The following is a 27366-nucleotide window of genomic DNA, read 5'->3' as shown; positions in this document are numbered from 1 at the left end:
ACGCAGCGCCCCCCAGAGCCGGGCCCGCCCTGGCCGTGCAGGGGGGCGGGGGGCCCGTCCTGGCCGTGCAGGGGGGCGGGTCCGTGCCCTCTGCAAAGCCCCCCCCAGCGACAGCCCCCCACGAGCGCCGCCAGCTCCCGGGGCTGGAACCGGGGCGTCGGGCTGCACCCCCCGGGCTCCTGCCCCCCCCGGGCTCCTGCACCCCCAGTGCTGAGCCCGGCCGAGCCCCCCGGGGGGCCGAGCCCCGGGCTGGGGCCGCTCACCTGAGCTCCGCGCCGGCTGCCGCTGCCCAGGGACCCGGCAAAGTTTCTGTTTCTGCGAGTGGGCGTCGCTGGAGAGCCGGCGAGTTTCGCTTTCCAATCGTCACCCCGGGGCAGCCCCTGGCGGCCGGTGGGCCCCTGCCCCGCCTCGCCCGCAGGGCTCGGACCCGCTCCCCGCTCGGGCTGGGCACCCCGGGGTGCCAGGGACAGCAACACGCGCCCTTGGGCAGGGCAAAGGGCCGGGCGGAGCTGGCTCCCCAGGGCGCTGCTGTTACAGCGCGGGTGGGAAAAGGTCCCTTCGCACCACAGCGCAGCGGCTCCTCCCCAGAAGCAGCTGCAGTAACAGGGCAGGTCAGAGCGGGCTGGACACAAGGAGCCCCCCTGCCTGTCTCGCGGAGTGCCTAGCCCCAGGAGGAGAGACGGGGTCGGGGCTACTATTGTTATAACCGGGCAACAGTCCCGGACAGAAAGGCGATGCTGTGCCCAGGGCCAAGACACACGATTGGGAGTGAGGGGGTCAGTCCCACAGCAGGCGCTGTGTATTTATGTATTGTCCAAGGCCCTGAGCCTGCTAACACTTGTGTATGAGACAAAGGGGGTGAGGTAATAGCTTTTATTGGGCCAATTTCTGTCCACACAGAGCTCTGCTCCAGGCCTGGAAAAGGGAGTGGGAGTATGTCTACACTTAAATCACTACAGTGGTGCAGCCACAGCATTTCAGTGTAGACACTGGATGCCTACAAGAGGGCATCTCCCATCAGCATAGACCAGTGGTTCTCCACCAGGGGTTCGTGTACCCCTGGGGGTATGCACAGATCTGCCAAGGGGTGCATCGACTTATCTAGATATCTGCCTAGCTACAACAAGCTACATGAAAAGCACTAGCAAAGTTGATACAAACTGAAATTTTATATGATTTGTTTATACTGCTCTATATACTACACACTGAAATGCAAGTACATTTATATTTCAGTTGATTTATTTTATAACTGAATGGTAAAAATGAGAAAGTCAGTAGTTTTTCACTAATAGTGCGCTGTGACACTTTTGTATTTTTGTGTCTGATTTTGTAAGCAAGTAGTTTTTACGTGAGGTGAAACCTGGGGGTACACAAGACAAATCAGACTCCAGAAAGGGGTACCGTAGTCTGGAAAGGTTGAGAGCCACTGACACAGATATGCAAACTAGATACAATCAATTTAGGCTTGAATAGAGACTGGGAATGGCTGCGCCATTACAAACATTGAATCTGTCTCCCCATGTAAGTATTCTCACATTTCTTATCAAACAATCTGTACTGGGCTATCTTGATTATCACTTCAAAAGTTTTTCCTCTTACTTAATTGGCCTCTCAGAGTTGGTAAGACAACTCCCACCTTTTCATGCTCTCTGTATGTGGATATATATCTCCTCAATATATGTTCCATTCTATGCATCCGAAGAAGTGGGCTGTAGCCCACGAAAGCTTATGCTCAAATAAATTCGTTAGTCTCTAAGGTGCCACAAGTACTCCTGTTCTTTTCGCGGATACAGACTAACACGGCTGCTACTCTGACACCTGACATAGATAACCCACCTCCCCAGGGGGCGTTCGCGCAGTCCAGATACATCTCTCAGGGCAGGTCTACACTTCAAATGTGCAGCAGCACAAAGGCACTGGTGCAGCTGCGCTGCTGTAGGGCTTCAGTGAAGACGCTAGTTAATCAACCTTTGTAAGAGGCGATAGCTAGGTTCGCAGAAGAAGCCGTCCTGTCGACATAGTGCTGTCCACACCGGGGGTTAGGTCAGTACAACTGCAAAGTCCACACATCCCTGCGCAACAGAGCGATACCGCTGTACGTTTATAATATAGAACTGGCCTCGGGTGTGTGGATTTACCCCTGAGAGATATCGTTCTACCCATGTAAGTCCCTACTGTAGACCAGGCCTCGGAGTGTCATAGCTGCTGCAACAGGTTGTTTAGCATAAGTGGTTAGCAGAAATGACCCATTAACACCTCTGCAGTCATAGAACAGTGGGGGGGGGGGGGGGATAATGGGTTGCAGATTATTGTAATAAGGCTAAGCCATAAATCCAGTGTCTTCCCTGCTCTGCCACAGGTTTTGTGTGTGACCTTGGACCTCCCTGTGTCTCAGTTTCCCATCTGTAAACTGAAGGGTGGTGTGATAAGTGCATTCAAGACTGAAAAGCTTTGAGATCTTCGGGTGCATGAGACTAAAGGTTTGGAATAGTTTCTTGGTCACACCCTGGTCAGGCTGCACATCTGTGCTAGTTTGAGTAAAGCATCATTTGTGATGTAGATGTACTCATAGAGGCGGCTCCATATCTCCCAGGCCAGGCCCTGCCTTCTGGCATCCTACCCATTCGCTGCATGGCCCTGACCTTCCCCAGTGTCTAGCTGCATTTGCCTGGGGGAGGAGAGAGCTGATTTCTTTCTTTTATCACCTCGCTTCTCTCTGTCTGGAATGCAGCTCATGCCAGCCTATGCTTGGTCGCAGGCACATCTAGTTTGCCATCTCTGGGAGTGGCAGAAAACAATATATAACCAGGGGGCACACTGTGGGGAATGGTTCTGAGACCCCCTTTCCCTGCTGGAGGTGTGTTAATTTATAGCTGGTACAGTTGGGTGCATCCAACAGCCAGACACCCCCAAAATTCCTCTCCCCTAGAAATATCCATAAAAACAACCCCCACTGCAGGCAGATACAGCCAGTCCCATTCTGCCTCTGCAGCCCTTGGGGAACAGGGAAAGTTTCTGCAAAATCCTTCCCCAGGGGAGGGAGAAATGAAAGAAGTTCTCACCAGGGGGCGCCCCTGAGACTTACAACTCACTGCTTTCAGTTTCATTTCTCTGCTGCCTGCTCAGGCAGTGGTGTGTGCAGGGTTTTATAGGCATGTCGGTCCCAGGATATGAGAGGGACAAGGTGGGGGAGGTCGTATCTTTTATTGGACCAACTCCTGTCGGTGAGAGAGAGAAGCGTTGGAGCCACACAGAGCTCTTCTCCAGGTCTGGGCAAGGTCCTCCAAGCATCACAGCAAATGTGGTGTCCCTCATCCAGTGCACTAAAGACCCCAATAACAAGGGCGGGGGTGAAACCAGACACTCACAATGCTCTCGAATGAGCTCAGACAGGAAAATGATAAAAGACAGGAGGGGGGACACTTTCCACACAGTGATCTCTCTATACCTAACTTATCAGTCCTCATCCTCCCTTAGGCTCCCTAAGCGAGTCAGGGGCCAGAGTAGAATTAACCTGTGGCTAGATCTCTGGAAATAGTCCCCCCAGTTAAGCTCCAGTCCTGGGGTTCAGGTCCCTCCGACCTGTCTGTACACCCCTCTTCCTTACACTCGAGTGCCCTCAACTTCTGGACACAGTGCACACAGATTTGCTGCCTCCATGGAAGCAGCGTCCCGCAGTTCACTCGCTTTGCCTCCGCTCAACACTCTCCTTAGCACCAGGCACTTAGCTGCTATACACGTTTCTCTGACAAAGCTTAAGACAGAGAGTCAAATAGAAGCGAGTCTAAGGATTGAAAACTCCTGGTTACAGGTAAAAGAAAAATCTAAACTGCAATCTAGAGCCGCTACTTATGACTGAGTTCCTTTCCTGGCTAATGAAGTAATTCTCACCCAATGGGCAGTCCTCCATACAGCGCTTGGCCAGTCGAGAGAGCTGGCATCCACGTTTCTTAAGACACCCACCCTGGCAGAGTGTCCCCTCCATAATGGATGTCATCTGTGGCCTTCTGTATTCTGTTCTACAGTTCCAGACCTTTTGTCTCTTTTCCTAACCTGGGGCATTTTCTCACCTTCCGTTTGCCCCAATGTTCCCCCTTTTTGTGCTCTGTAAAGGGCCTGCCCCTGCCCCTTGTCTAGACTGTAAAAGCTTGGCTGGGCTGAGAGATGTCAGTTGTTCTCCCTCGTCACTGAGTTCGCTCCCAGAACCACCTCCGCCTAGGTGAGCAGTTTCACCTCCAGCAGCTTTGGAGCACATCCCCCCACGTTCCATCACTCCTACAATATTTTCCATCCATACTTCCCCCAATAACCACGACAACCAGCGAGTTCTTAGCTTTCGGCACAGACTGCACATGGCCCCCTTCGCGGAACTAGCGATCACAGGGGAGACATGCCATGTCTAGGCAAGTCCCGGGGTATAGACTCGTAACTGTGTACCCTCCATCTCTTGCCGGTATAGGGCTCCCGAGTCACAGGCAGTGCCTGGGGTTTAGTCATTCCTGCAAATCGAAAAGAGAAACCATTTCTCAAAGGAATGGAAGAGCCACAGACTGAGTCATTGGTAATCGCACAGTTTTACTGTTCATGGTACAGAGCGTTCCCCTTGGAAACACACCCTCCGTAAAGGAAGAGCAGAGCAGATGCTAGTTCAGAAAGGTTTCATCCTCTGTAAGCAATGGGCCTGACTCCCCACTGCTGAGTTTTGTAATTTACAACTGATCCATGGCACCACACATGCAACTGCTGGTTGGAGTGGAGAATTCTGATTCGGCGGCATCGCACACCTGCTTTGCACAAGTGCCAATGACAGCACCGGGTGCCAGGTAGGGGGAATCAGGTCAGTGTCCAGAGACGGGTCAGTGTATAACAAAAGCTTTGAACTGCACAGCAGCAAAATAGTCCAGCTGCCCCCTCTCCAGCCACACTCTCCGGTAGCCAGAGGCAGAGAGGTCGGTGCCCCTGAGACTGTAGCCAAGTCTGGCACAGGAACAGATCTGCCCTGGGGCAACCATAGCTGGTACAGATCTCCTTGATGGATACTGGAGTAGAGCGCTAGACTTATCCCTGGCTTAACGACTTTTCTTTTGAAATGGGGAGGAGAGGGGCATGGGGGGGACAGGGGGAGTTCAGCTGAGAGGGAAGGAGGATTGTGCACCCGGCCAGGGTGTAACTGTTTTCATTGGATAATGTGTATTTCACAGGGGGCAGCTGCACCCAATCAGGACCCGGGGCAGGAGGAAGCAACTTCAGCTCTGCAAAACTAAAGCCATCCCATCCCTCCCCTCTCCCCCCCTCCCCATAGCTCCATTGTCCTTCAGACCCGAGTCAGAAGCACTTGGGCTGCCTGCAGGCTGGGAAAGGGAGGGAAAGCTGCACCCACGGGAGAGGCCAGAATGAGACAGCATGCACAGCAGATTGTGCGAACATTTAAAATGTCAACTGGGCTCCTCCGGCTTGTACGTGCCCAGAGGCTCCTTGGGCTTGGCTCGTTCTGGACTGGGGAAGAACAATAAGAAGTGAAAGCAGCAAAGAGTCCTGGGGCACCTTATAGATTAACAGACGTATAGGAGCATGAGCTTTCATGGGTGAATACCCACTTTGTCGGATCCCATGGATCCGAAGAAGTGGGTATTCACCCACGAAAGCTCATGCTCCAATACTTCTGTTAGTCTATAAGGTGCCACAGGACTCTCTGCTGCTTTTACAGATCCAGACTAACACGGCTACCCCTCTGATAATAAGAAGTGACCGATTCTCCCCAATGCACCACAATTCACCCCCAGATCATTGTGCAGAGCGGTGCCCCTCCACCTCCTTCCTTACACAGGGACTGGAATAGTTAACAATGGGGACATTTAAATTATCCTCCCGGCTGAGCAGAGCAGTTCACCTCTCAGAGCTAGTGTTCCAGGCTCTTTGCAGATTCAGTTACAAATGTGAAATTAACGTGAGGTTTTCCCCCAACCGTAGCAGCTAGAGACTTGCTTCTTTTCAAAGAAAATCAGATTCTGAAGCATTAGATAGCAGCTTCAAAGCCGCGCTAGTGCAGCATACCAGTGTCCCAGCTCAGCCCCAACGCCGGTGGGCTGAACACGGCAGCTTTATAGAAAAATCCTAAACCAAGAGGTCTAGGTTACAAATGAAATTCTCAAAACTCTCCCTCTCCCAGTGGCATGAACAGGTATCACCGCGATTCCTAGAGCTGAGAGACTTGTCCTTGGTCACAGAGGACAGCTACTGTATCCTTGAAACTCTGCATTAATAGGGAAAGGCTGTAAGTCAAAGGGGCATTGGACATTGATATGAACAACAACAAGATGCAGGGTTGTAATAATAAATACTAAAAGCAGAGTTTGGGAAGAGAACCTCCACCAGCCAACCTCCAGTGGGAGTCAGGAGATTTTCAAAGGGGGGCAGATTATCTCACATCTTCCTACTGCAGGATTTCTCACACCTTCCTCTGAAGCATCTGGTACTGGCCACTGCTGGAGCCGGGATGCTCGTCTGGACAGACCTTGGGGCGATCCAGTGTGCAATGCCTGTGGACTCAGGAATGTGCAGAGTTGTGTCTGGAACCAGGGTGGTGTGGGAGTGTGATATCAGCCAGGTGGGGTGATGAGCACTGCAGAGGGTGCAGTGCATGGGGGTGGGGAGGGGGCAGTTTGTTTCCTATTGCTGGTGACAGCTAAAAGCTACCTTTAAACTGAGGAATCTGAGTCCTGGTGCCCCCCCAAGCAGCTCCTCCAAAGCCCAGTTCTCCCACCCAGATGCTGCTGCGCTCCCTCCACCCCTTTGCAGACCAGGTCACCCCATAATTCCCTTTCTGGACTATCATTCCCTTGTCCATAATGTCACTAAAGTGCTAGAGCCCTCACTAAGCCCCCGAGATCAACTCTGGCCAGAGAGCCCAGCCAGACTTGACAGGTCTCAATCTGGCCCAGCATCCATAATGCCTGTACTCTCCAGGCAGCCTGCGTAGACCGTCGAGGGCTTGGCTGGACTCTCCACTGCCCGTCCCTGCTCCAATTGTCCCCTGATATTCAGACACCCTCCACCCCATCCTGCTGCCACCACCACCTTCCCCAAAAGCCAGGGCGATTCAGTGGAAACATAAACCAAGGAGGGGACAAGGGGCCCTGGAAGGCAATGTCCCCTTCCCCTGGGGGGGCAGTGCTATCCCCCGGAAACAGTAAGCTTCCCACCACCAGCTGGCAACCGGCTCCTACAATGTCAGATGGCTCAGTGCTCCCCGGGACACAGCAATGGAGAAACAAGCCCAAAGGGGCGAGACCAGGTGTTCGTCCCCTCCCCAGATAGCATCACCACGGCTGTATTGCCCTAAAGGGCACTCGGAACTACCCAGGGCAGGGGTGAGGGGGTGGCACGTGTCCAGAGCATCCAGGAGGTGCCAATCTCAGGCAAGGAGACCCTCCGGCACCTGGACGGGCAAATGGGCAGAGGCTGCCGATCCTCACTGGATGAGCCCGGACGCTGGCAGAATGTTCCCGCTGGCGCCGTGAAGCAGGACTCGGCGCCTGCCATCCGGCTCTGCGCCATGGCCCTTCTCTGCAGCAGACGCAGGGGTGGGGAAGGAGAGAGGAAGGCAAAACAGGGACATTTAAAGCACAGGCCCAGGCTCCACTGAGATGCCCTGACAGACTCAGGGGCATTTAACTTTCCAGAGGCTGAATTCCAGCTCTGAAGAAATAGAAGGAATCTCTCTTAGGGCAGCCCGGCCCCTTCCCCCCCCCCCCCACTTCTGGGGGTCTCCAGATCTATCTAACCCCTGAAGCGCTTCCTCTGCTACCACCAGAGGGATTCAATTCAACAGTCTCCCCAGAGCCCCAGTCAGCAGCAGCTCCTAGTCTGAACACTTGGGGCATTTCTCTGGAGGTTACGGCGCGTTGCTGGTCCCATGCCAGAGGCAGATTAGCCTTCCCCAGCCCTACAGAGCGCAGGGCCCTGGCCTCACTTACCCGCCTCCTCCACGCTGGGGAAATGTTGGAATCCCTCCAGATCTGCAGACAGCAAGACTTGGAGAACGTGGCCCTGAGAGGAGAGGGGACAAGGGGACAGGATGAGTGTGGTGGTGACATTCCAGCTTCCATTGCTCACAGAGACAGCAAAGACTTCCAGGCGTGTGTCCTGGGAGGCTCAGGAAGGGAGGCTGGGCTGAGTTGACCCCAAGAGCTCAGTCCCTAGGTAGGAGCAGCACAGATGACAGCTGCAGCCCCTCCCCACCACTTGATCCATATGAGTGAACCCCGGATCCTGCAGTCACTGTAGGAGCAGCCTCCCCACTCTTGAGTGGGCAGGTGCAGCCCATGAGGACGGCAGGTCTCAAGATGCCATGCTCCATCTTGACCTGAGCAGCCAGGCTGCAATGCATGCTGGGCACTGCCATCAGCTGTGTTAGTGGCAAATTAGGGGCAAGCTTCAGGTTCTTGGCAAATTGCAAGTGCAGCCCCAAGTTCTAGAGCTCCCTCCGGGGAAGGAAATTCGGCTGAGCTAATCTGGTGACCAGCCCATTGGTTTTGGAAGCAGCTGCATGACAAGTGCCCATGTCCCTGGTCTGACCTGACAGCCAGAGTCCCCCCACCCCCTTTCCAGACACACCTGCAAGCCAGAGAAGGTCAGGGTGACGCCCCTTTTCTGGAACTCCTGCAGCAGGTCTGCCAACCCCATCACCACGGTATAATCCAGGCTGCTGACGTAGGTGCAGTCCAGGATGACGCAGCGTGGCGGAGACACTGAGGACGAGAACACCATGTGGTCACCTCACTGGCATTTCCAGCAGAACATTCACCAGCCACCTGGGCAGGAAACTTAGAGCAGGAATCGATCTTTCTGGGCCTGGCAGTTTGGAGTGTTGGCACGAGTTTAGCCAAGCCTCTGCCGGTCCTGCTCCGCCCAGCCAGCCCTTTACGCTGCGAGCATGCTGAAGGCCAGACAAGCCTGAGAGAGAGTGAAGGATAAAGCCTCGATAGCTGCATCAACGGGTCCTGCCCAGGCAGGGTGAATCCCAGTCCAATTCCAACTAAGGCTTTCCCCGAGAGCTCTTCCCTACAAGCCGCAGGGAGAGGGCTCTCAGGCTGATCACAGGAGGTTCAGGATCAGCTTCACGGGCATTTGCCTGAGGAGTTGATCTGAATTTGGGGTTGTATTTATCCAGGAGCGCCGAGGCTGACAAAGGCCCCACTGCGGAGCAGCCGTTCTGGCCCCGTTTATATTCAGAGGCTGCAGCAGTGAGGCCAGTGCTGTCCACAAGCTACAGCATTGAAACAAGGGTGTGTTTGGCTTGTAACAGGCTAGACTGCACCATACCTGCCAGAGCCCATCTGTGCATGGCATCTCGGAGGGACTCAACAGCGGGGAAATGCAGACTGCTCGCAGGCTGCATGAGAAGCACCCCCTCCTCTGAAAGCTGCAGGAGAACCAAAGGGGAAGGATGAGAGGTGGCTGCGCTGGGTAACGTCACATGCTCCAATTCTCAGCCCAGAGCCGGTGTCCCCCTCACAGTGGAGGCGGGTGGGTAGGTAACACAGCCAGCCATTGTCCCTCACACCGAAGGGGCGCGTGATGGAGCCTTCACCCCGTCTCTCACCACACACCCATGACTCCCCCCCCAACCCCCACAGACAGGCTGGGGTGTGTGCGTGTGTGTGTGTGCGCATGTGTGTGCGTGTATGCACGCACACTGGAAATGGAGGGGCTCAAACACCATTAATGCTAAGAAAAGCTGCCCACACCATTCTGAGCTGCCTGCGTTAACCATTTCCCTGCGTCCCTTGGAACGGCTCTCTGCACCATAGCTGGGGCAGATGAGGGCCATGGGGGTGTTAAGCGGGGATGGGGCAGGAGCAGGAGAAGGGGAGGCAACACAATGCCCCCGGCTATTGCTCCAGGTAGATGCCTATGGCAATAGTGACATCCTCCCACATCTCCGGGAACTCCACCCCACACAAGGAGGTCTGAGCCACACCTTGATCCTGGGCCTGGCAATGGTGTAGAGCAGGAGAACGCCGGAGACCAGAATGCCGGCCACGATGCCGTACTGAACCTCCCAGAAGCAGAGCAGGAACGTCACACACAGCGGCACAAGGTCCAGCCCTGAGAGTGAGACCCCAGTCATTGCCTCGTCCCATCCGTTCACCCTCCCACTCAGCAGCTGTTCTGCAAAGCCCCTGGAGTCAGCCAGCAGTCCGTGGAGCCGGGGGAAGGGGAATGGACGAGGGAAGAGAAGCCCGTTCACATCTGTAGAGGGGGAGCGGAGATGCCTTTGCGCATGGCCCATCACAGGCTGGAGGCTGCTGGTGGCGGGAGAGGGTTCAGATTGGGGGGCAGGAAGCCAGGGTTTGGTGCTAACACAACATCCGAACATCTAGGGGCTGCCTGTGTGCTTCAATCCCAACACCTGGGCGAGCACCACACGAGGGCTGCCAGAGATGGCGGGAGGGGAGGGGAGGGGAGGGGAGGCTCAAAGGCCTCATCTCAAGAAGGGCAGAGTCTGGAGCTGGGTCAGTGAGCGGGAGAACACCCAGCCAGACTCCCCAGGCTGGGACACATGGATGTGTTACAGCCGCCTGGAAACGTGAAATGCTGCCTCGGCGCTGAATATTGTCATGTCAACTGTCCCCTCTTGGTCCAGGGCACTCCCAGGTGTCGCCTTTCTGTACATCAGGGCACAGAGCGTTCAGGGGAGGGAGGGAACGACGTTACATTCAGGTGTGGAGCACACACAATCAAATGGTTTCAAGTATCAGAGGGGTAGCTGTGTTAGTCTGGATCTGTAAAAAGCAACAGAGTCTGTGGCACCTTATAGACTAACAGACGTATTGGAGCATGAGCTTTCGTGGGTCGTCAGACGCTCATGCTCCAATACATCTGTTAGTCTATAAGGTGCCACAGGACTCTGTCACTTTTTACAATCAAATGGCACTCTCAGACCCCTGCGTAACTGGCACGGGTCCGGCAGAGGAAGCGCCTTGCCTGAGAAGAAGAGCTCTGTGTAGCTCGGATGCTGGGTAGCTCGGAGCTCTGTGTAGCTCGGATGCTGTGTAGCTCGGAGCTCTGTGTAGCTCGGAGCTCTGTGTAGCTCGGATGCTGGGTAGCTCGGAGCTCTGTGTAGCTCGGAAGAGCTCTGTTGTCTCTCCCCCACAGAAGTTGGTCCAATGACAGATATTACCTCACGGATATTTTAACCAGGTGGAGGTTATACCAAATCCCACCCTCGTCAGAGTATCGCCAATAGCGGCCTGCAGGTGGCGCTGGATCCCTTCGAACGTCCCCCTATACTGAAACCGTGCAAAGAGCAGGAATTCGGAGCAGGCGTGCAAAGCAGGTTGCTCGTGCCCATACTTTTAACCCGCCACAGTGTTCTGAAGATCCTGGCGTCAAACATCGGGGCCACGGCGCAAATGATGACAGCAGCCAGAGCCGCTTTGGGAATGTAATAGAAGAGCGAGGTCAGGTAGGCCAGAGAGAGCAGGACCAGGGTCCCTGGGGAGACACAAGGCAGATGGTGAAACACGGCCAGCCGACCCTGAGCCACGGCCGGGCAGAGTCACCCCAGCCTCCCTCCCCGTACACACACTCAGCCCAGCCTCACACAGGTGAGGAGAACAGGATGTAAAACCCTGGGGTGGGACGGGCCCAGAGGTGGCCCTTGGAATGGCAGAGGAAGCACCAATGGAGTTCCTGGGTGAGAGCGGGGCACCTACCTGTTATCAGCCCCCCTGCCGGGGTGCACACGCCCGTCTGTGCATTCACCGCTGTCCTGGAACACAAACCAAATGCACCGTTACAGGCCGTGCGAAGGCACGAAGGCCAGCTCCTTCCAGCTCCCCTGAATGAGGAGAGCAGAGTGGGGCGGAGGGGTCAGTGCTGGCTCCCCAGAGTGATGGGGGAGCTGCTGGATGGACTCGGTGTCATAAGAGGGGGGACTGGGGACAGGCCCCACTCTGAGCTGCTGTCTGTCTGGAGACTAGCCCCTCATCCCTCCCCCTCCCCCCCACTTTATACATCACCCAGGTAGGAACAAAAGCAAACCCTGAGGGTCCAGGCACTGCCGCTGACAGGGGGCAGGAGGGAAAAGGGCCCCTCTCTACTGGCTGGGATCCAAACCCAGGCCCTGACTGGGCTCACCCAGCCCATTACCAAGGATCCCCCATGTCCTGACAAGGCCGGCCAGCCTCAGTGGTGCTACTCACCGCCCAAAGCTGCCGGTGACAGGGTAGGAGGAGACGAAGGAGCCCAGGAGGTTGGTGAGGCCTGTTGTGGGGGGAGAGAAGGGATGTTGTGAATGGTGCAGTCAGGAGGGGAGTCAAGATGCTGCCTGGTGTGTGGGGGCAGAGTGGGCCCTCCGTCCCATCAGCTCAGTGAGGGACAGCCACCACCAAGGCCCCTTCCAATGAGCAGACGCGGATCCAAAGCAGATTCAGTCCCCAGGCTGGACTCCCAACCGCGCCCCAGCCAGGCTGAGGAGAGGCTCCCCCCACCACGCACACCATGTCCTGGCAATCCCCCACCCCCCTGGCTGAGCTCTTACCCATCGCCAGCAGCTCCTGATTGGGGTCAATTCTGTAATTGTTCTGCGAGGCTGAAAGAAGAAAGAGGTGACTGGGCAGAACTCCCCACCCCTTTATCCCAGGGCTTCCCGCGAACCCTGTGCCAGCACCCAGTGGGCGCGGGGGCAGCAGGGCGCATGGAGGGGCGAGTCAGCCTTTGCGGGGGAATGACCTGAGTCACAGGCCCCACGGGACCCCTGGGAAGTGGCTCATTTCACCACCTTCGCCCTGCAGGTCACGCTCCCCGTACCTGGAGAGCAGTAACAGGCCTTACCACCACTGAGCTCCTGCCTTGGCCATGCAAAGCCTGGGCAGCCTGGGGTGAGGGGAACCTCCCTACCCCATCCCCCATTCCCCAGGAGCTGCCTCACCAGGGCAATAAACTATAGGGGGAAATGCTCAATTGTGGGGGAATGTTCCATGTGATCCCCCCACCCCATCCACTGACCCCACACTCCAGGGGACAGTCCCCAGTTCCTGCACCCCCTGCGCTTTTCTTTGACATGTGGAAGGTCCCACCCCAGGGTCCTTCCCCACCCCCGCCCGGTGGCAGCTGACTCCAGACCCTTCCCCATGTGAGGAGCGAAGGCTCTGGCAGCCCGGAAAGCGGCACGGCAGACCCGACACCATACCGAAGGCCTTGGCAATAGCGACGGTCTCCAGCAGGCCCATGAGCGGCACCACAGCCAGTCCAGCTCCCAGGTCCTGGGGAGGGGATGGGAGAGGCCAGCATGAATCTCCTGGCAGAGAGCGCTGCAGACGCAGGAGATGGTGCCCTCTGCACTGTCCCCCCACCTCTGAGGGCAGCAGGAAGACGAGTCTCAAGAGGAAATCCCCCATGATGCAGCTCAGCCGGGTGAGGGTAGACAGGACCCCTCGCTCCACCAGCCCTGTGCACATACGTGCTGGAGGGCAGGTCACCCCAAGGCTTCATGCATCCAGCCCTGTCTGCTCCCCAACTGGAGGGAAAGGAGCAAAGGGGAGAACCTCCAATTCCCATCGGAATCCCTCCTCTCTCGAGCTTGCTCAGCCATTTAAAGGTACGGTACAGAATTAGAGCGCCACCCTGGGAAGCTCCCACCTGCTCCCAGCACCACTCACCTGCACCATCTCGCTGAAGGGCACAGTGCTGTTGGCTTCGGCCTTGGAGAAAGGCGGCAGCTGGAAGGGAGGGAGCCCCTGGGGCGTCTCCCCAGTGAGGGTGAACGGCTGGGAGCCCATCACCTGGAAGGAGTAGGCGACCAGGCCAGCAAACAGGACCACGAGTGCATTGCGAGCTACATCAGAGAGGAAATTACCACGGTGAAAGCATCGCTCCGAGCCCAGTGGGGATGGGCACAGTGGAGAGACACACACTGAGGGCTCTTTCCAGCCAAGGTGGATGCCTGCTGTCCACAAGAGCATGGGCAGCAGCAGGACGAACCTCCCACCAGCGGGCCCCAGCCCTGCCCTGGAGAGACCCACCGTGCACGGGGCGTTCCGTCTCCACAGCCCACTCAGTCCTGGCCCTTCCTGTGGGGGCTGCCCACAAGGGGCCAGGCACTGCCAGGGGACAGACCCATCTCACACAAGGGCCCCCAAGCAGCCATCCTATTGGAACAACTTGTGGGCCCTGCCAACACGGGCCAGATTCGGGCCTGGTGGTGAACGGCCCCACGGCCCATCACATCCCCCAAGAGCCAGTCTGGGCCAGAGCACTCTCCCAGCAGGCATTTGCTGCAGGCCCACAACGTGCTGTTTCTTCCTCTTTGCAGGGTCCTCATTTCTCCTCATCACCCTCTGCCCCTGGGCTAACTCCGGGTGCTGCCAGGAGGAAGCGGACGTCAGTCAGAGCTGGGCAGGGCAGTCAACCAACCTGTTGCTGTGGCCCAGACGATAAGACGACTGATCCTGACGGACAACAGCTCCACCCGATGGATCCTGGCGATGTGGCCTTTCATCGCCCTGAGCCCCACAAGCACGGCCAGGCAGACCAGCCCCAAGAGAGCATCCCCGGCCCTGCAAACAGACCAAATCTGGGATGTGTCGCAACACACTGCAATCACTACTGGAAAGGTTTTCTGTGGTGGGGAGGGCCCAGCCTAGCCCAGGCTCCAGCTGTGAGCGAGGAGACTCGTCTCTGCCCCATCAGATCAGTTCTCAGGGAACAGGGAGAAGGACCCAGGTCAGAAACCCGACAGGAATCAGTGGAGCAGGATCCACTTCCAACCGGAACTGGCCAGGAGCAACCATTCCCTCCCCCCGTTTCAGCCCCTCACCGCAGTGCTGCAAAGGGCACGTAGCTCACACGGGCAGAAACAAATGGGGCTGCTCTAAAGCCAGGGAGCTGGCCACAGAGGAGGGGGCTGCAGTGAGGAAGTCTGCAGCCTTGGGGGGAGGAAGCTGCCCAGGGAAGGGGCAGTGAGGGCTGAGAGAACAGACCTGAGCTGCTGGGTCGAGGGCCCCCGGATTGGAAGCTGGTGCAGAGGGGTGGCCGGGGTTCCCGTACAAAGCGCCGTGGGAGTGGTGCAGTCAGAACAATGGACAGGGAGAGACCCTGGTGAGACCCTGGAAGGTGGGCTTGGCTGGAGGGCTAACCCACCAAGGAGAGGCACTGTGGCTCCTGACCAGCAAGATGGGGACTGCAGAGCGAGTGAATGTGTCAAGGTGCTGGGCGACTGCAGGATGGGGCGTAGACAGTGGTGAGGTAATTCCCCAGATGAGCCACGAGGCGGCACCGCTGAGCAGCGAGCAGCACGGGCCCGTGACACCCAGTAATTTCCTCCCCACGGGGGCAGCTAACAGAGGCAGGGCAAGGTGAGGCACAGAGACAACCGAGCTCACAAGCTCGGGCTGCCTGGGATCATGGAGGCAGCGTGAGGCAGACACTCCCAGGGCTGGCTTGAACTGGGAGCCATGCAAGTAACTGCTTGGTGCTCAGCACTTTCAGACTGGCAGCTCGCCGACGAGCCCAATGCCCTGCTCTAGCCGTGGGACTGGGGAGGGAGACAATTCACAGCTCCATTTTCCGCTCCATCCCCCCTTTCTGACAACTGGGGAGGCCACAAGCAGTCAGGCTGACCCCATATGTCCCCACGCCCCAAAGCAATCCAACATGACGGAGGGCATGGAGTACAGCTTCGTGTTGGCACAGGGCACTGGGGTTGGGCAGAGTCTGCTTGTGCCTGGTGTGATCTGACGGATGATGCAGCAGGCAGCTGCCCCTTATAGTCACAGTGCCTTTCCCAGCCCTGCCTTCCCCCCACCTCCACACCAGCCACGCCAGGACGTTGGTGGAAGGAACGATCTAGGAAGAGCACAGAGATGGCTGCTGACCTGGTCTCCCCGATTCTTTGGAAGGTGTGATACACCTGCAGGAAAAACTGTCGTGGAATGTTGTGCAGCCCCAGGATGTTCTGCGCAAACAAACAAAGGCCCCGTGAAAGCCCAGCTCAGCCCCAAGTCCCAGATGCACCTGACAGGTACCCCAATGCCAGACCAAACAGCATGGCATTGGCCCCTTCCCTTCCCCATGGCGCTGGCCCATGCAGTGTCTTTTGTGGCTGGTATCTGGGAGCTTTCATCAGGGACCAGACCACATAGCTGTGTGCAAACCTCTGGCCAAGGAATTTTCTCCAGATCCTTCCCTCACCCCAAGGAAACTTTGGAGGCTCAGTGGGGAAAACAGTTCCCATTCTCCCAGATGCCTGGTGCTGAGGCAGCTCCAGCCCCAGCCCCATGGAGACAGAGTCCTGCTTCCCATGCAAGCAGACAGGCTCCCCCAAATCTGGTATTCAAACTGGGGTGTTTTCCGTGACCCACGACTGTCCAGCTGCCGCCTCTCGAGTTCTCACTTGTCACCAGAGGCTGACGGCGAATGTGGCTAAAAGAGCTCGGAGGTTCCTCCCAGAAAGAGCACTTGATGAAACCATAAGAGATTAGCCGATGTTTTCTGTTGTCTAGCGCCTTGCAAAGCATATGCTGACCCACGTCCCTCTCTGATTACGGTCAACCACAAAGGAAATGTGGCAATACCTAAAATCACCACAAGGAATGAAGAGGATTGGCCAAGCCATGGACCAGTCAAACCTCACAGCCAATCCCAGCCCCCCCACCTCCCCGCAGAGAAAAATCACCCAGCACAGCAGTCAGATGGTACAGATTGTCCCCAGCCGCAGCATCCCCATAACCCCCGTCGTCAGCAGAGAGGAGGACAGTGTATTTACAAGGGAAGCATACAGCTTGGTTTAGCTTTGTCCACTACCAGGTCCCCCAGGAAGCCCAGCCAATGGGCAGAACATCACCAGCACTGAGCATGGGAGGGGGGGAGCGAGGAACCCACTATGGGTCACCAGCATGGCAGCGCAGGGCACTCACCCCATCCCACCAACCTTGCAAAATCCTTCTAGTGCACTCATCTGGCGCAACTCTTTGTTTGTCTGAGGGGCCAGTGAAGTATCCTTCATGTTTCCACTGATATCACTGTGCTGAGCTAAGCAGACGGTGCACCTGGGCCGGTGAATTTTTATGACAACTTTGCAAGGCTGCATTAGGCCACTGCGCAAGAAATGGAAAAGGCCACATGCAGGAGAAGGTCCTACCTTGACCTGGTTGAAGCTAATGATGACCGAAGCGGCCGAGGTAAACCCTTTAATGACGGGGCAGGAAACGAAGTCCAGTAGGAAACCTGCAAGGGATGGAAATTGCTATAAGGAAGGTGCTCTCCTAGGTACACACTGCAGCATGCACACACATGCAGAGTGCAAGGCTATACAAATCGGAGCTGGACAACAGCAGAGACATTTCTTGCAGGGACAAGTTGCTAGACTGAGAAGCGTCATACAAAAACAAGGCCCAACCTGGCCACAGCATCTCACCGAGGTGCAGGAGACCCATGGCTAGCTGGATACAGCCTGACAGGAAGGTCAGCAGGATGGCATAGGCAGGGTCATGGAACGCATAGGAAGAGACCAGCAGCGACATAATGGCCGTTGGACCCAACGTCACATCTTTTGAGGTCCCCAGCAGGCAGTAGACAAAGCAGCCCATGAAGGAGGAATAGAGACCGTACTGCACAGGAACAAACAGAGCCTTCAGCACCAGAATCACAGCAACCTGGGAACCTGCTCTGATCATGCCGGGAACTGGGCATTCTGAAAGGAGGGCTGGGATTGGTTAACAAAGGGTCTGGCCATGGAAGTATCCCAGGGGAACGTATTGGGTAATCTTCGGAAGAAACGTCTGTAGGACGTTCGTCACCCTGATAGCTGTACCACACACTTTCTGAAAGAGGAACATGGACGGTCCCAGGAGGCTGCCTGCCTTCAGTCCCCCAATGTGCCCTGTAGGGTGACCAGATCTCCCCATTTTATAGGGACGGTCCTGATATTTGGGACTTTTTCTTATATAGGCTCCTATTACCTCCCACCCCTGTCCCGATTTTTCACACTTCCTATCCGGTCACCCTAGTGCCCTGCCACAACCACTCACCTTGCCATGTGTTACTGCCTCGCTAACACCCACCCAGTCCCCAGCTGTTACAATCTTCAGCATTCTGCCAGGATATGCAAGCACCCCACCCCGCACTGTAATCACCCCCACTGTGAACAGTGCCCCCTTTATAATGCTCAGAACTCTGCATTTTTGCAGTGGCTACCATTAAAAACTTGAGGTTTACTGTGTGGCAGTATTTACAATATCCTCTGTGCTGTGACTGGGAAACGCCTCCAATACCACAGTACATTTAGCTACTGCAGCTGGGGAACATCCAGGCTGTAGTGGCATTGGGGGTAGGTGCTATAAAGAGGACACTATGGATTTACTCACACATGGAAAGAGTGAGCTCTAAGCTTGGGTGTATGTAAGGCCAGGTGAGGAGCCTGCATTGATCAGATCAGCACACGCCTATGCCAGGGACAGCCCAAGGGACGTACTTCTCAATGTCCCCAGCACTGAGGCATTGGGGTCCCTGTATGAACAGAGGGAGGGAAGGGAAACAATACTTATTGGTTGCCTCGAGAGGATTCTGCAAAGGAACTCACAACAGCTGCCTCCACCCACCCCTGGCACAACCCTCTGGGTCTAGAATCGAGCAACCCACCTGGACTGGCAGGGCGGCCACCTCGGCATAGGCCAGCGCTTGCGGCACGACCGTCAGGCCCACGGTCACGCCAGCGAGGAGATCGAGCTGCAGCCACCACAGAGAATACTGGGGCAGCCACCTGAGGACAGGGAGCCGCCTCTGCACAGTGTGGTAGGAGCAGCACCGCGCGGGAGCCTCTCGGTCCCGCTCTGCCATAGCAGCTTTCTTGGGGATTCAGGCCGGTGTGTAACACGCTCCAGGCTCCGCTGGGTCTGTCAGGGCACCGCTAGAATCCCCTGCAGCGGTCTCAGGGGACATGGTGACCGGGAGAAGACAGTCTCCTCAGCAGCTCTGTTCAGTAGAGTTCTCTGGTTTTCCAACATACCTGCATGGGAAGGAGGGTCAGAGACTCGGCCTAGGCCGGGGAGGGATGCACGGGGCACTGTCTGTCCATTGATAGCACCAACCGATGGCCTCCTCTCCTTCTGGTCTCCTATCAAGGCCCAGACTGAGGGATGCCTCCACCTCCTCCATTCACCTGGTGAGGTCTCCTAAGGCAGAGCCTTGGCCTTGGGGGCAAGTGCAGAGAACTTGCTGGGTGGAGTTTTTCTGCCCCCTAGAATGGATTCTGGCTCCCTCTCCTGGAACAGGATCCCAGAGGGTCACCGGCTAGCAGCACTCCAGGGCAGGGAGTGGGTCCCAAGGGGCTGGCCTGGGCAGAGTGCTGCTCAACTAGTTTCTCTCTCTCTCTCTTTGGCAAAGAGACGGAAATAGAGAGTTTTTACACGGCGCTGCAAAGAAAGAAGGAGTCCCCCGTTCCCAGAAATGTCCAGCACATGGATCTGGGCAGTAAGTCGCCCAGCAGGGGCTAGTTTGCTCCGACTATTTTACAAAGCCAAGGGCTGGGAACAGAGGCAGACCAGCCAGTGCTAGCTGGATCCGCGGCAGGGACAGGCGGCATACACCTCTCCACCTGTGCAGGGCCAAGGTGACAAAGACCCACCTTGAGGCCCCCGCGCGGTGCTGCGCCTACCACGATGAGGGACACAACAAACCTCATGTCACACAGGAATATCAACAAAGATACATTAGAACTGGGAAAGGTACAGAGAAGGGCAACAAAAATGATCAGGGGTCTGGAACAAGGTCCGTAGGAGGAGCGATCAAAAAGACTAGGACCGTACAGCTGAGAAAAGAGGCAACGAAGGGGGGATACAATAGAGATCTATAAAATCATGAACGTTATGATGGAGAAAGTGACTAGGGAAGTGTTATTTACCCCCTCAGGTAACACAAGAACCAGGGGTCACCTGATGAAATAAACAGGCAGCAGGTTTAAAAGAAGAGGAAGCGCTGCTTCACACCACACACAGTCAACCCCTGGAACTCTTTGCCGGGGGATGTTGCGAAGGCCAAAAGTATAACAGGGTTAAAAAAGGAATTAGATAAGTTCATGGAGGACAGGTCCATCAATAGCCAGGGATGGCTCCTGGGCTGGCCCCGTGTCCTCAGACCCAGAGCAGGGCGAGGCTCCTGGCCCCAGCACTGGAACAATTTGTATGGGGGGGGGGGTGCTGAGAGCCATTGAACCACACAGTAAAACCCTGTCTAGGATGGGAACCACTTCAAGCCCGGGGGGGGGGGCAGCAGCACCCCTAGTTCCAGCCCCTATAGCCGCGAGCCCAGGGACAGGGGCTCCTCTGGGGACACGACTGCCGGGGGGAGCGGTGTGGGGCGCCCCGCGGGGTCGGGGGGGCCCTGGAGAGCTCTGGCTGCCCCGGCCCTGCTTGTCCCGCCCGCTGCCCGGCCAAGGGACCCCCGGCCCCGCACTCACCCGCGCCAGCCGCCGCCGGGCGCCCGGACCCCGGCCCGGCTCATGTGACGTGCCCGGGGCGGAGCCGACGAGGGGGCGGTATCCCCGGCCGGCCCTGCGGGAGCGGCCCGGGCTGCAGGTCGCCATGGGCCTGCGCTGGGCGCTACTGCTGCTGCTCACCCTGCCGCTGGGCCGGGCCCGCAACGTGCTGCTCCTCGTGGGTGAGTGCGGCCGGGGGGTACAGGGAGCGGGGCCAGCTCCCGGACCGGGCACCTGGGGAGCGGGGTCAGCCCCCGGACCGGACCGGACCGGACCGGGCACCTGGGGAGCGGGGCCCGCCGCCGGACCGGGCACCTGGGGAGCGGGGTCAGCTCCCGGACCGGGCACCTGGGGAGCGGGGCCCGCCCCCGGACCGGGCACTTGGGCACCCGGGGAGCGGGGCCAGCCCAGAACCGGACTGGGCCGGGCCGGGCATCTGGGGAGTGGGGTCAGCTCCCGGACCGGGCACCCTGGCACCTGGGGAGCGGGACCCGCCCCCGGACCGGACCGGGCACCTGGGGAGCGGGGTCCGCCCCCGCACCGGGCACCTGAGCACCTGGGGAGCGGGACCAGCCCCAAGACCGGACCAGGCACCCGGGGAGCAGCGCCAGCACCAGGATCGGACCGGGCACCTGGGTAGCGGCGCCAGCCCCCGGACCAGGCACTTGGGGAGCGGGCCTATCCCCCGGACCGGGTACCTAGGGAGTGGGGCCTGACCCCGGGCCGGGCCAGACCGGGCACCTGGGGAGCGGGGCCAGCCCCTGGACCGGGCACCCTGGCACCAGGGATGGCTCCTGGACTGGGCACGGGGATCTGGCTGGCACCCAAAGCTAGACTCTCCTGGTACCCAGACCCTGGGAACAGCAACCAGCCCCTAGACCAGACTCCTCTGGCACCTGGACCCAGGCAACAGGGACCTGGCAGCCAGACCCTGGGACGGGGCACCAGCCCCCTAGACAAGCTCCTAGTGGCCACGAACTCATTAGCCGTGACTCACAGCCATGGGAGCAGCTGCAAGAAGGGGATTCCGGAGTCACTGCTCTGACTAACTGCCCGGTCCCCACTGCAGCCCCTGGGACAGGAACTGCCTGAGCAGCTGGGAGCCGTGTACAGCGAGGGGCTCTGCGGCCTGGTTCACTACAACTCGTGCGCTGCTGCGGCCTGGTTCACTACAACTCGTGCGCTGCTGCGGCCTGGTTCACTACAACTCGTGCGCTGCTGCAGCCTGGGGTGGGTGTAACCGACACTGCAGGGCCCATGGCAGGGTTTGAACTCAGGCTCCCAGAACAGATGCATGAGCATTGGCCCCGTGAGCTAGAGGATGGCACCTGTAGCAGACTCATTAACCTCTCCTGTGGACCAGCCGTGGGGGGATAAATACCCCCCCTCTTCTAGTGCCACATGGGCCCTGAGCTCACAGCCTGCCCTGCTTCTCCCTGCTGCACAGCGGACGATGGCGGCTTTGAGAGCGGCGTGTACAACAACTCCGCCATCAACACCCCCAACCTGGACGCCTTGGCCGGGCGCAGCCTCGTCTTCCGGAACGCCTTCACCTCCGTCAGCAGCTGCTCCCCCAGCAGGGCCAGCATCCTGACCGGCTTACCCCAGGTAGGGCCTTCCCGAGCCACGCGCTGGGCAGGGAGGGTGTGGTTCTGCTGCCTCAGGCACTTGCTGGGCCCATCGATAGCGCCTGGCTATCGGCATTTGTAAGGCATCCAGCCCCGTAGCTCAGCTAGTCCTTCCCTAGGCCCATCAAGGCTCGTTCCCTACACTCCCTGCTCTGGGGCTCTGTCCATGGCTCAAGCAATGAGTCTTCCCCCACTTTCCCTTGATGGCCTATTGCCCATTCCCATGTGTGGTGCCTCAGTGGTAGCACACGCTCAGCCTGTGGCACCTGAAGACGGCTGTGGTTTGGCTCTGCAGGGCGGCCGGTGCAGGGACGTGCGTTCCTGGCCAATTTGTCTCATTGTTGGTCTCTGTTTTGCAGCACCAAAATGGGATGTATGGGCTGCACCAGGACGTGCACCATTTCAACTCCTTTGACAAGGTGCAGAGTCTTTCCCTGCTGCTCAGCCAGGCACATATCCGGACAGGTAAACAGCCAGGAGGCTGGGAAGAGAGGGGAGTGGAAGAGTGTGCAAAGCCATTCCCTTTCCCACACCCGTCTCACTGAACCCCATCCACGCTTGTGAGAGATGGGCAGCGAAACGTGTGCCTAAGATACCACCCCACTAGACAAGTTTCATTAAGTCTCTCTCTCTCTCTCACACACACACACACACACACACACACACAATTTAAATCAAAGTGATTGACATCACCAATTTAGACATGATTTAAATCGCAAGTTTAACCTTGCTTTGCATTTGTCCTTCTCTCATTTTCCTAAAGAAAGGTCGATTCTCATTGGTTGGTAACCATTCAAACATGTCGATTTGCAGCTAAATATGCAGCCTTTATACTACTTGGTGCTCCATTTTGCTAACCAGAAGGATGCAAACATGTATTGCTAAATACTACTTTTTTTTAAACTTAATTTAAATTATTTTAATAGACAATAAGTTTAGGCCTTAACATAGGTGGTCAGTATCAAATTTAATTTTAAATAGGTCTGTTTTTTAAATTAAACCTGGATTTAATTTAAATTTTAAAAATCCAATTTTAATTTAAAAAAATTCTTTTTTTTTATTCATCAACTTTTATCGACCCTGCTCCCACACCCCAGTTGGGGCCTTGACTCTGCATTTCTGCCTGGACTAGTCACTTTCACTTCTGTATCTAGAGACGCCAGTGGCATCTATAGGCCTAATGTGGTTGCGCAAGCCAGTGTTTCCCTGCTGCCCCAAGCATCAGAGCAGGGCAACTCCTAACCCCGCCCCGGGGGAGCATGGAAAGACCGAAGCAGCATCCTCTGCTCTAACTGCCTGCTCACGTGCTTGCTCCTGACGGGCCGGGCTCTTTCTCCTGCAGGGATAATTGGGAAGAAGCACGTTGGGCCGGAGACGGTGTATCCCTTTGATTTTGCGTACACTGAGGAGAACAGTTCTGTGCTGCAGGTGGGCAGAAACATCACCCGGATCAAACGGCTCGTCCGGAAATTCCTGCAGAGCCAGGACGAGAGGTGAGGCCCTGCATGCCCCGCCGCAGGATTCTCTCTGGGACTGAGCAACCTTGCCTCCTAGCACCCTGGTCCTGATGCACAGGGTACCCCTGTGCCTGAGTTACAGGGAGATGCAGTGGTGAGCACCTTCCATCAGGTTACCAGCTCATCCCGGGGACCCTCGGGGGCTCTATGGGAACCAGTTTTGCAGCTCTGAAGGCTTGTCTTCAAGTCCCAATTCATCACAGGTGAAATGAGCTGACGTTTCTCTGTGCAGGTAGCCCCAGGCTTTGGTTGGAGCCAGTTGGAGGCCGTGAGCTAGTGTTATCGCTGGCTCTGGATGGTGGCCCAGGGCTAAGGTTAGGACTGGGGTCCATGGGATGCCTCAGGCTATGCTTGAGCAGTCCTTTCCTGCTCGGCCCGTGCTGTCAGCCTCTCCCGAGCGCTGCAGTCACAAGCCCTCCTCTCGGGATTTCCAGGCCGTTCTTCTTGTACGTCGCCTTCCATGATCCCCATCGCTGCGGCCACTCCCAGCCCCAGTACGGGGCCTTCTGTGAGAAGTTCGGCAATGGCGAGAGTGGCATGGGCTGGATCCCCGACTGGAAGCCCCAGACGTACAGCCCAGAGCATGTGCAGGTAGGACAGGGCCGTTGGGAAGCAGCTGCCCACGCTCCAGGCCAGAGCTGGGCGGCACAGCGGGGAAGAAGGCTCCTGCAGGCAAAGCTGTGGGGTGACTTGGGGTGACCCTGGCCCTTCTTCCCACCCCCACCCCAAGCAGTTACGGGGGGATGAGTGGGGTTAGGAGGGGAGCAGCCCTGAGCACGGAGATGGAGCCACAGTCACTGGCAAGGGCTCTGTCCTCAGTTTAGCTCTGCCGCCTCCTGCGTCCCCTCCCCGCGGCTCTTGGAGCCTCCAGCGCTTAGCAGCTGCTGCGTTTCCTCCCCCCGCAGCTCCCGTACTTCGTTCCAGACACTCCAGCCGCTCGCGCTGACCTGGCCGCCCAGTACACAACAATCGGGCGCATGGACCAAGGCAAGTACCCGCTGTGGTCGGGCAGCAGGACGTGGGGGCCCGAGCCCCCAGCGCAGGGTCTTGCTGGGTGAGAGGAGAAAACCCACCCTCAGCTGGGGCTGGGGACTGGGGCTGGGATGGAGGCAGCCATCCTGCTGGGTGAAAGTGCAGGTGCCCCCCGGCAGCCACACAGCTCTGCTCTTCTCTCTGCACGCAGGGATCGGGCTGGTCCTGGAGGAGCTGCGCAACGCCGGCTTGCATAACAACACACTGGTGATTTACACCTCTGACAACGGCATCCCCTTCCCCAGCGGCAGGACCAACCTGTACTGGTCGGGCACTGCTGAGCCCCTGCTGGTCTCCTCCCCCGAACACCCCGAGCGCTGGGGGCAGGTCAGCCAGGCTTACGCCAGCCTGCTGGGTAAGAGCGGTCACTTCCTCTCTGTGGCCTAGGCAGGGGCTGGGGTCATTAGGGGAGTTGGGTGGGGGCCCCCATACAGTGCTGTGTAGAGCGATGCCAATTCATGTGTCGTCTCCCCCGCCCATGCCCTGACACCACGGGCATGGCTGGGGTGAAGCCCTGGCTCCACAGCCCGAAAGGCGACTCTCTCCCCGCTGGATGGATTTGCTTGTCTTTCCGAAAGAGAGTGAGCCGTGTAATCCCCAATGCCACGGGAACGAGTCTGGGGCCGGAAGGAGGAGGATGGAGTCTGAGAGCATGAAGGTGCCCCGCCCCCGGGGAGAGGGGATTGTGGGATAGGTGGGTAACCCCCTGGATGTACAGGGCCGGCCCCAGCTCCAGAGGGCTCACAAGCCAACAGGGGACAATGGCTCAGGGCTGCAGCAAGGTGGGCGGATCAGTGCGGGAGGGAGGCCTGGAGGAAGTGGGTGTGAAGGAGAAAAGGGCACTGGGGCAGGAAGCGGGAGGCTGTTCCCCGCACAAGGGGAGCCCAGCAAAGGCGTGAGGCTGAGTGTGGAAAGAGAGGAAAGGGGCCGTGAGGAGAGAAGTCCGGGGGCCCTGTCCTCCAGCGGCTCGTGCCGGTGACTGACTCTCCCTGGCGGCCCCACAGGAATGGCAGGGAGCACCCGTCACTCCCGCAGGGCCCAGCTGCAATTCCCGGGACGGCCTCCACCCTCCCGCTGGGTTCTGCCCCCTCCTCTCGGGTCCGAGTCTCTCTTCAGGGGCTGTTCTGCCCCACTCCTCTTGCCAGTTGCAGACGTCGCCCTCTTTTCCCCTCTCCAGATCTCACGCCCACCATCTTGGACTGGTTCGCCATCCCCTATCCCAGCTACAGCATCTTCGGCACCAAGACAGTCCAGCTCACCGGGAAGTCGCTCCTGCCAGCCCTGGTGTCAGAGCAGCCCTGGGTCACGGCCTTCAGCAGCCAGAGCCACCATGAGGTCACCATGTACTACCCCATGCGGGCGATCCAGCACCAGCAGTTCCGCCTGATCCACAACCTCAACTTCAGGATGCCTTTCCCGATCGACCAGGACTTCTACGTCTCGCCAACCTTCCAGGACCTGCTCAGCCGGACCAGAGCCAGGCAGCCGACCCATTGGAACAAGACCCTGCACCAGTACTATTACAGGGACCGCTGGGAGCTGTTCGACCGGAGCAGCGATCCCACCGAGAGCCGGAATCTGGTCTCCGACCCCCAGTACGCCGAGGTCTTGGAGCTGCTCAAAGCCCACCTGTTGAAGTGGCAGTGGGACACTAATGACCCTTGGGTGTGTGCCCCAGACGGCGTCTTAGAGGAAAAACTGAGCCCCCAGTGCCAGCCACTTTACAATGAACTGTGAGTCACCAGCTCACCTTGCGGGAGTCCTGTCTGCATTCCTTACACCAGCCCAGCCCCAGGTCCTGCTTGGCCCTCGGCTCCTCCCCAAATCCTGTTACAGCCCCAGAACCCCCAAGGGAACAGCTAGCTCGTCTGCCAAATGAGACCTCAAGTGCCTAAACATGCAGCCCCCGGGCTCCAGGGTCCACAGAGCGACCCCGCAGCCACGCCAGAGCTCCAGCCACCCTCCGTCTAGCACAAGGTGGGGCAGCAACCAGAGATGGGCTGGTCCCACTCCCCCATTCACACAACTGGCGTGTGCTTTGTGTGTCAAAACAGCATCTGCCCCTGAAGCTCAAACGGGACATTTTCCTCCTCACTGGGGTGTCATCGCACCCGGCAACAGGCAGCGCTGGACTGCAGCCAACCCGAAAGCTGTCAAATACATGATCTCAATAAAGTCGCTGGGAAGAGAACGTCCTCGGCTTACTCACAAGCTAACCTCTGTGCCGATCTCCTGCTGAAGCCACTTCTCACTGCAGCTCTTCCTGCGGTGGCTCCAACAGCACCTCCTGCAGCCGGAGGTTGGCACTGGTGCTGCTGGGAGCTCCCCACATCGGGGCTTTTGCCCCATTTGCCAGGGAGTCTCCTGCTGGCCATGGAGGAGCTGAGAGCCCCTCTCCTTAGGGCTGGTACATTGGATTTGGTGTCACCACCTCAGGGAGGGCCAGGAGGGGTCTGAACACGCAGCAACTGTCAGTAACAACACGGTTTAATTTAGCAAACTACAGAATTGACAGTCCCTGGAACGAGCACATCCGGTTCAGTCCTGGCTCCCTGCTCTCCCCAGGGCTGCAGGAGCAGGGGGCAGAGAGATCCAGAGGGAGCTGGGATACCCAGTACAACGAGGCAGACCCCTGGAGGCAGCTAGCCAGGGAGGAGCCTGCGTGGCGGGGGACACAGCAAGGCCTACAGGAGTTGCTGTTCCCTCCCTG

The 27366-nt window shown here is 57.7% G+C and overlaps 2 protein-coding genes across 4 annotated transcripts; one reads left to right on the top strand and one right to left on the bottom strand.

Annotated features, from left to right (window-relative positions):
- Positions 1-7345: 7345 nt before the first annotated feature.
- SLC26A11 (solute carrier family 26 member 11) lies at positions 7346-20490 on the bottom strand. Of its 2 annotated transcripts, XM_024205937.3 has the most exons (17): positions 20462-20490; positions 18646-19012; positions 17423-17615; positions 17147-17232; positions 15882-15961; positions 14422-14564; positions 13668-13843; positions 13199-13271; positions 12548-12598; positions 12210-12270; positions 11721-11776; positions 11359-11499; positions 9983-10110; positions 9325-9424; positions 8617-8750; positions 7977-8049; positions 7346-7566 (listed from the first exon to the last, which is right to left on the bottom strand). In XM_024205937.3, exons 2-17 carry the CDS (start codon positions 18841-18843, stop codon positions 7472-7474), a joined length of 1788 nt encoding a protein of 595 aa, XP_024061705.2. In that variant the 5' UTR covers positions 18844-19012; positions 20462-20490; the 3' UTR covers positions 7346-7471. The 2 variants fall into 2 exon arrangements, with proteins under 2 accessions (XP_024061705.2, XP_024061706.2); XM_024205938.3 differs by lacking the exons at positions 18646-19012; positions 20462-20490 and adding an exon at positions 18372-18470.
- Positions 20491-20565: 75 nt separating this feature from the next.
- SGSH (N-sulfoglucosamine sulfohydrolase) lies at positions 20566-26851 on the top strand. 2 transcript variants are annotated; one of them, XM_024205920.3, is made up of 8 exons: positions 20566-20661; positions 21927-22087; positions 22467-22572; positions 23450-23600; positions 24059-24215; positions 24530-24611; positions 24808-25011; positions 25834-26851. In XM_024205920.3, the coding sequence occupies exons 1-8, from the start codon at positions 20586-20588 to the stop codon at positions 26391-26393; spliced, it is 1497 nt and encodes a 498-aa protein (XP_024061688.2). In that variant the 5' UTR covers positions 20566-20585; the 3' UTR covers positions 26394-26851. The 2 variants fall into 2 exon arrangements, with proteins under 2 accessions (XP_024061688.2, XP_024061687.2); XM_024205919.3 differs by lacking the exon at positions 24059-24215 and having other exon boundaries at positions 24530-25011.
- The last annotated feature ends 515 nt before the right edge of the window (positions 26852-27366 follow it).

This window comes from Terrapene carolina, unplaced genomic scaffold, assembly GCF_002925995.2.
Source record: "Terrapene carolina triunguis isolate 2854851 unplaced genomic scaffold, T_m_triunguis-2.0 Scaffold192, whole genome shotgun sequence".
In the NCBI taxonomy this organism is placed as follows: Eukaryota; Metazoa; Chordata; order Testudines; family Emydidae; genus Terrapene; species Terrapene triunguis.
This window is presented reverse-complemented; position numbering and strand designations above follow the sequence as displayed.

Bases quoted from the DNA above. Each gene is read 5' to 3' on its own strand.
- SLC26A11 (XM_024205937.3), bottom strand. From the start codon at position 18,843: ATGGCAGAGCGGGACCGAGAGGCTCCCGCGCGGTGCTGCTCCTACCAC. The intron at 12,599-13,198 runs GTATGGTGTCGG...TTCTTCTTTCAG, and splicing joins CGCTATTGCCAAGGCCTTCG to CCTCGCAGAACAATTACAGA. The intron at 11,500-11,720 runs GTAGGTGCCCCG...GTGTCTCCCCAG, and splicing joins GGCAGGGGGGCTGATAACAG to GGACCCTGGTCCTGCTCTCT.
- SGSH (XM_024205919.3), top strand. From the start codon at position 20,586: ATGGGCCTGCGCTGGGCGCTACTGCTGCTGCTCACCCTGCCGCTGGGC. The intron at 22,088-22,466 runs GTAGGGCCTTCC...TCTGTTTTGCAG, and splicing joins TCCTGACCGGCTTACCCCAG to CACCAAAATGGGATGTATGG. The intron at 25,012-25,833 runs GTAAGAGCGGTC...TCCCCTCTCCAG, and splicing joins GGCTTACGCCAGCCTGCTGG to ATCTCACGCCCACCATCTTG.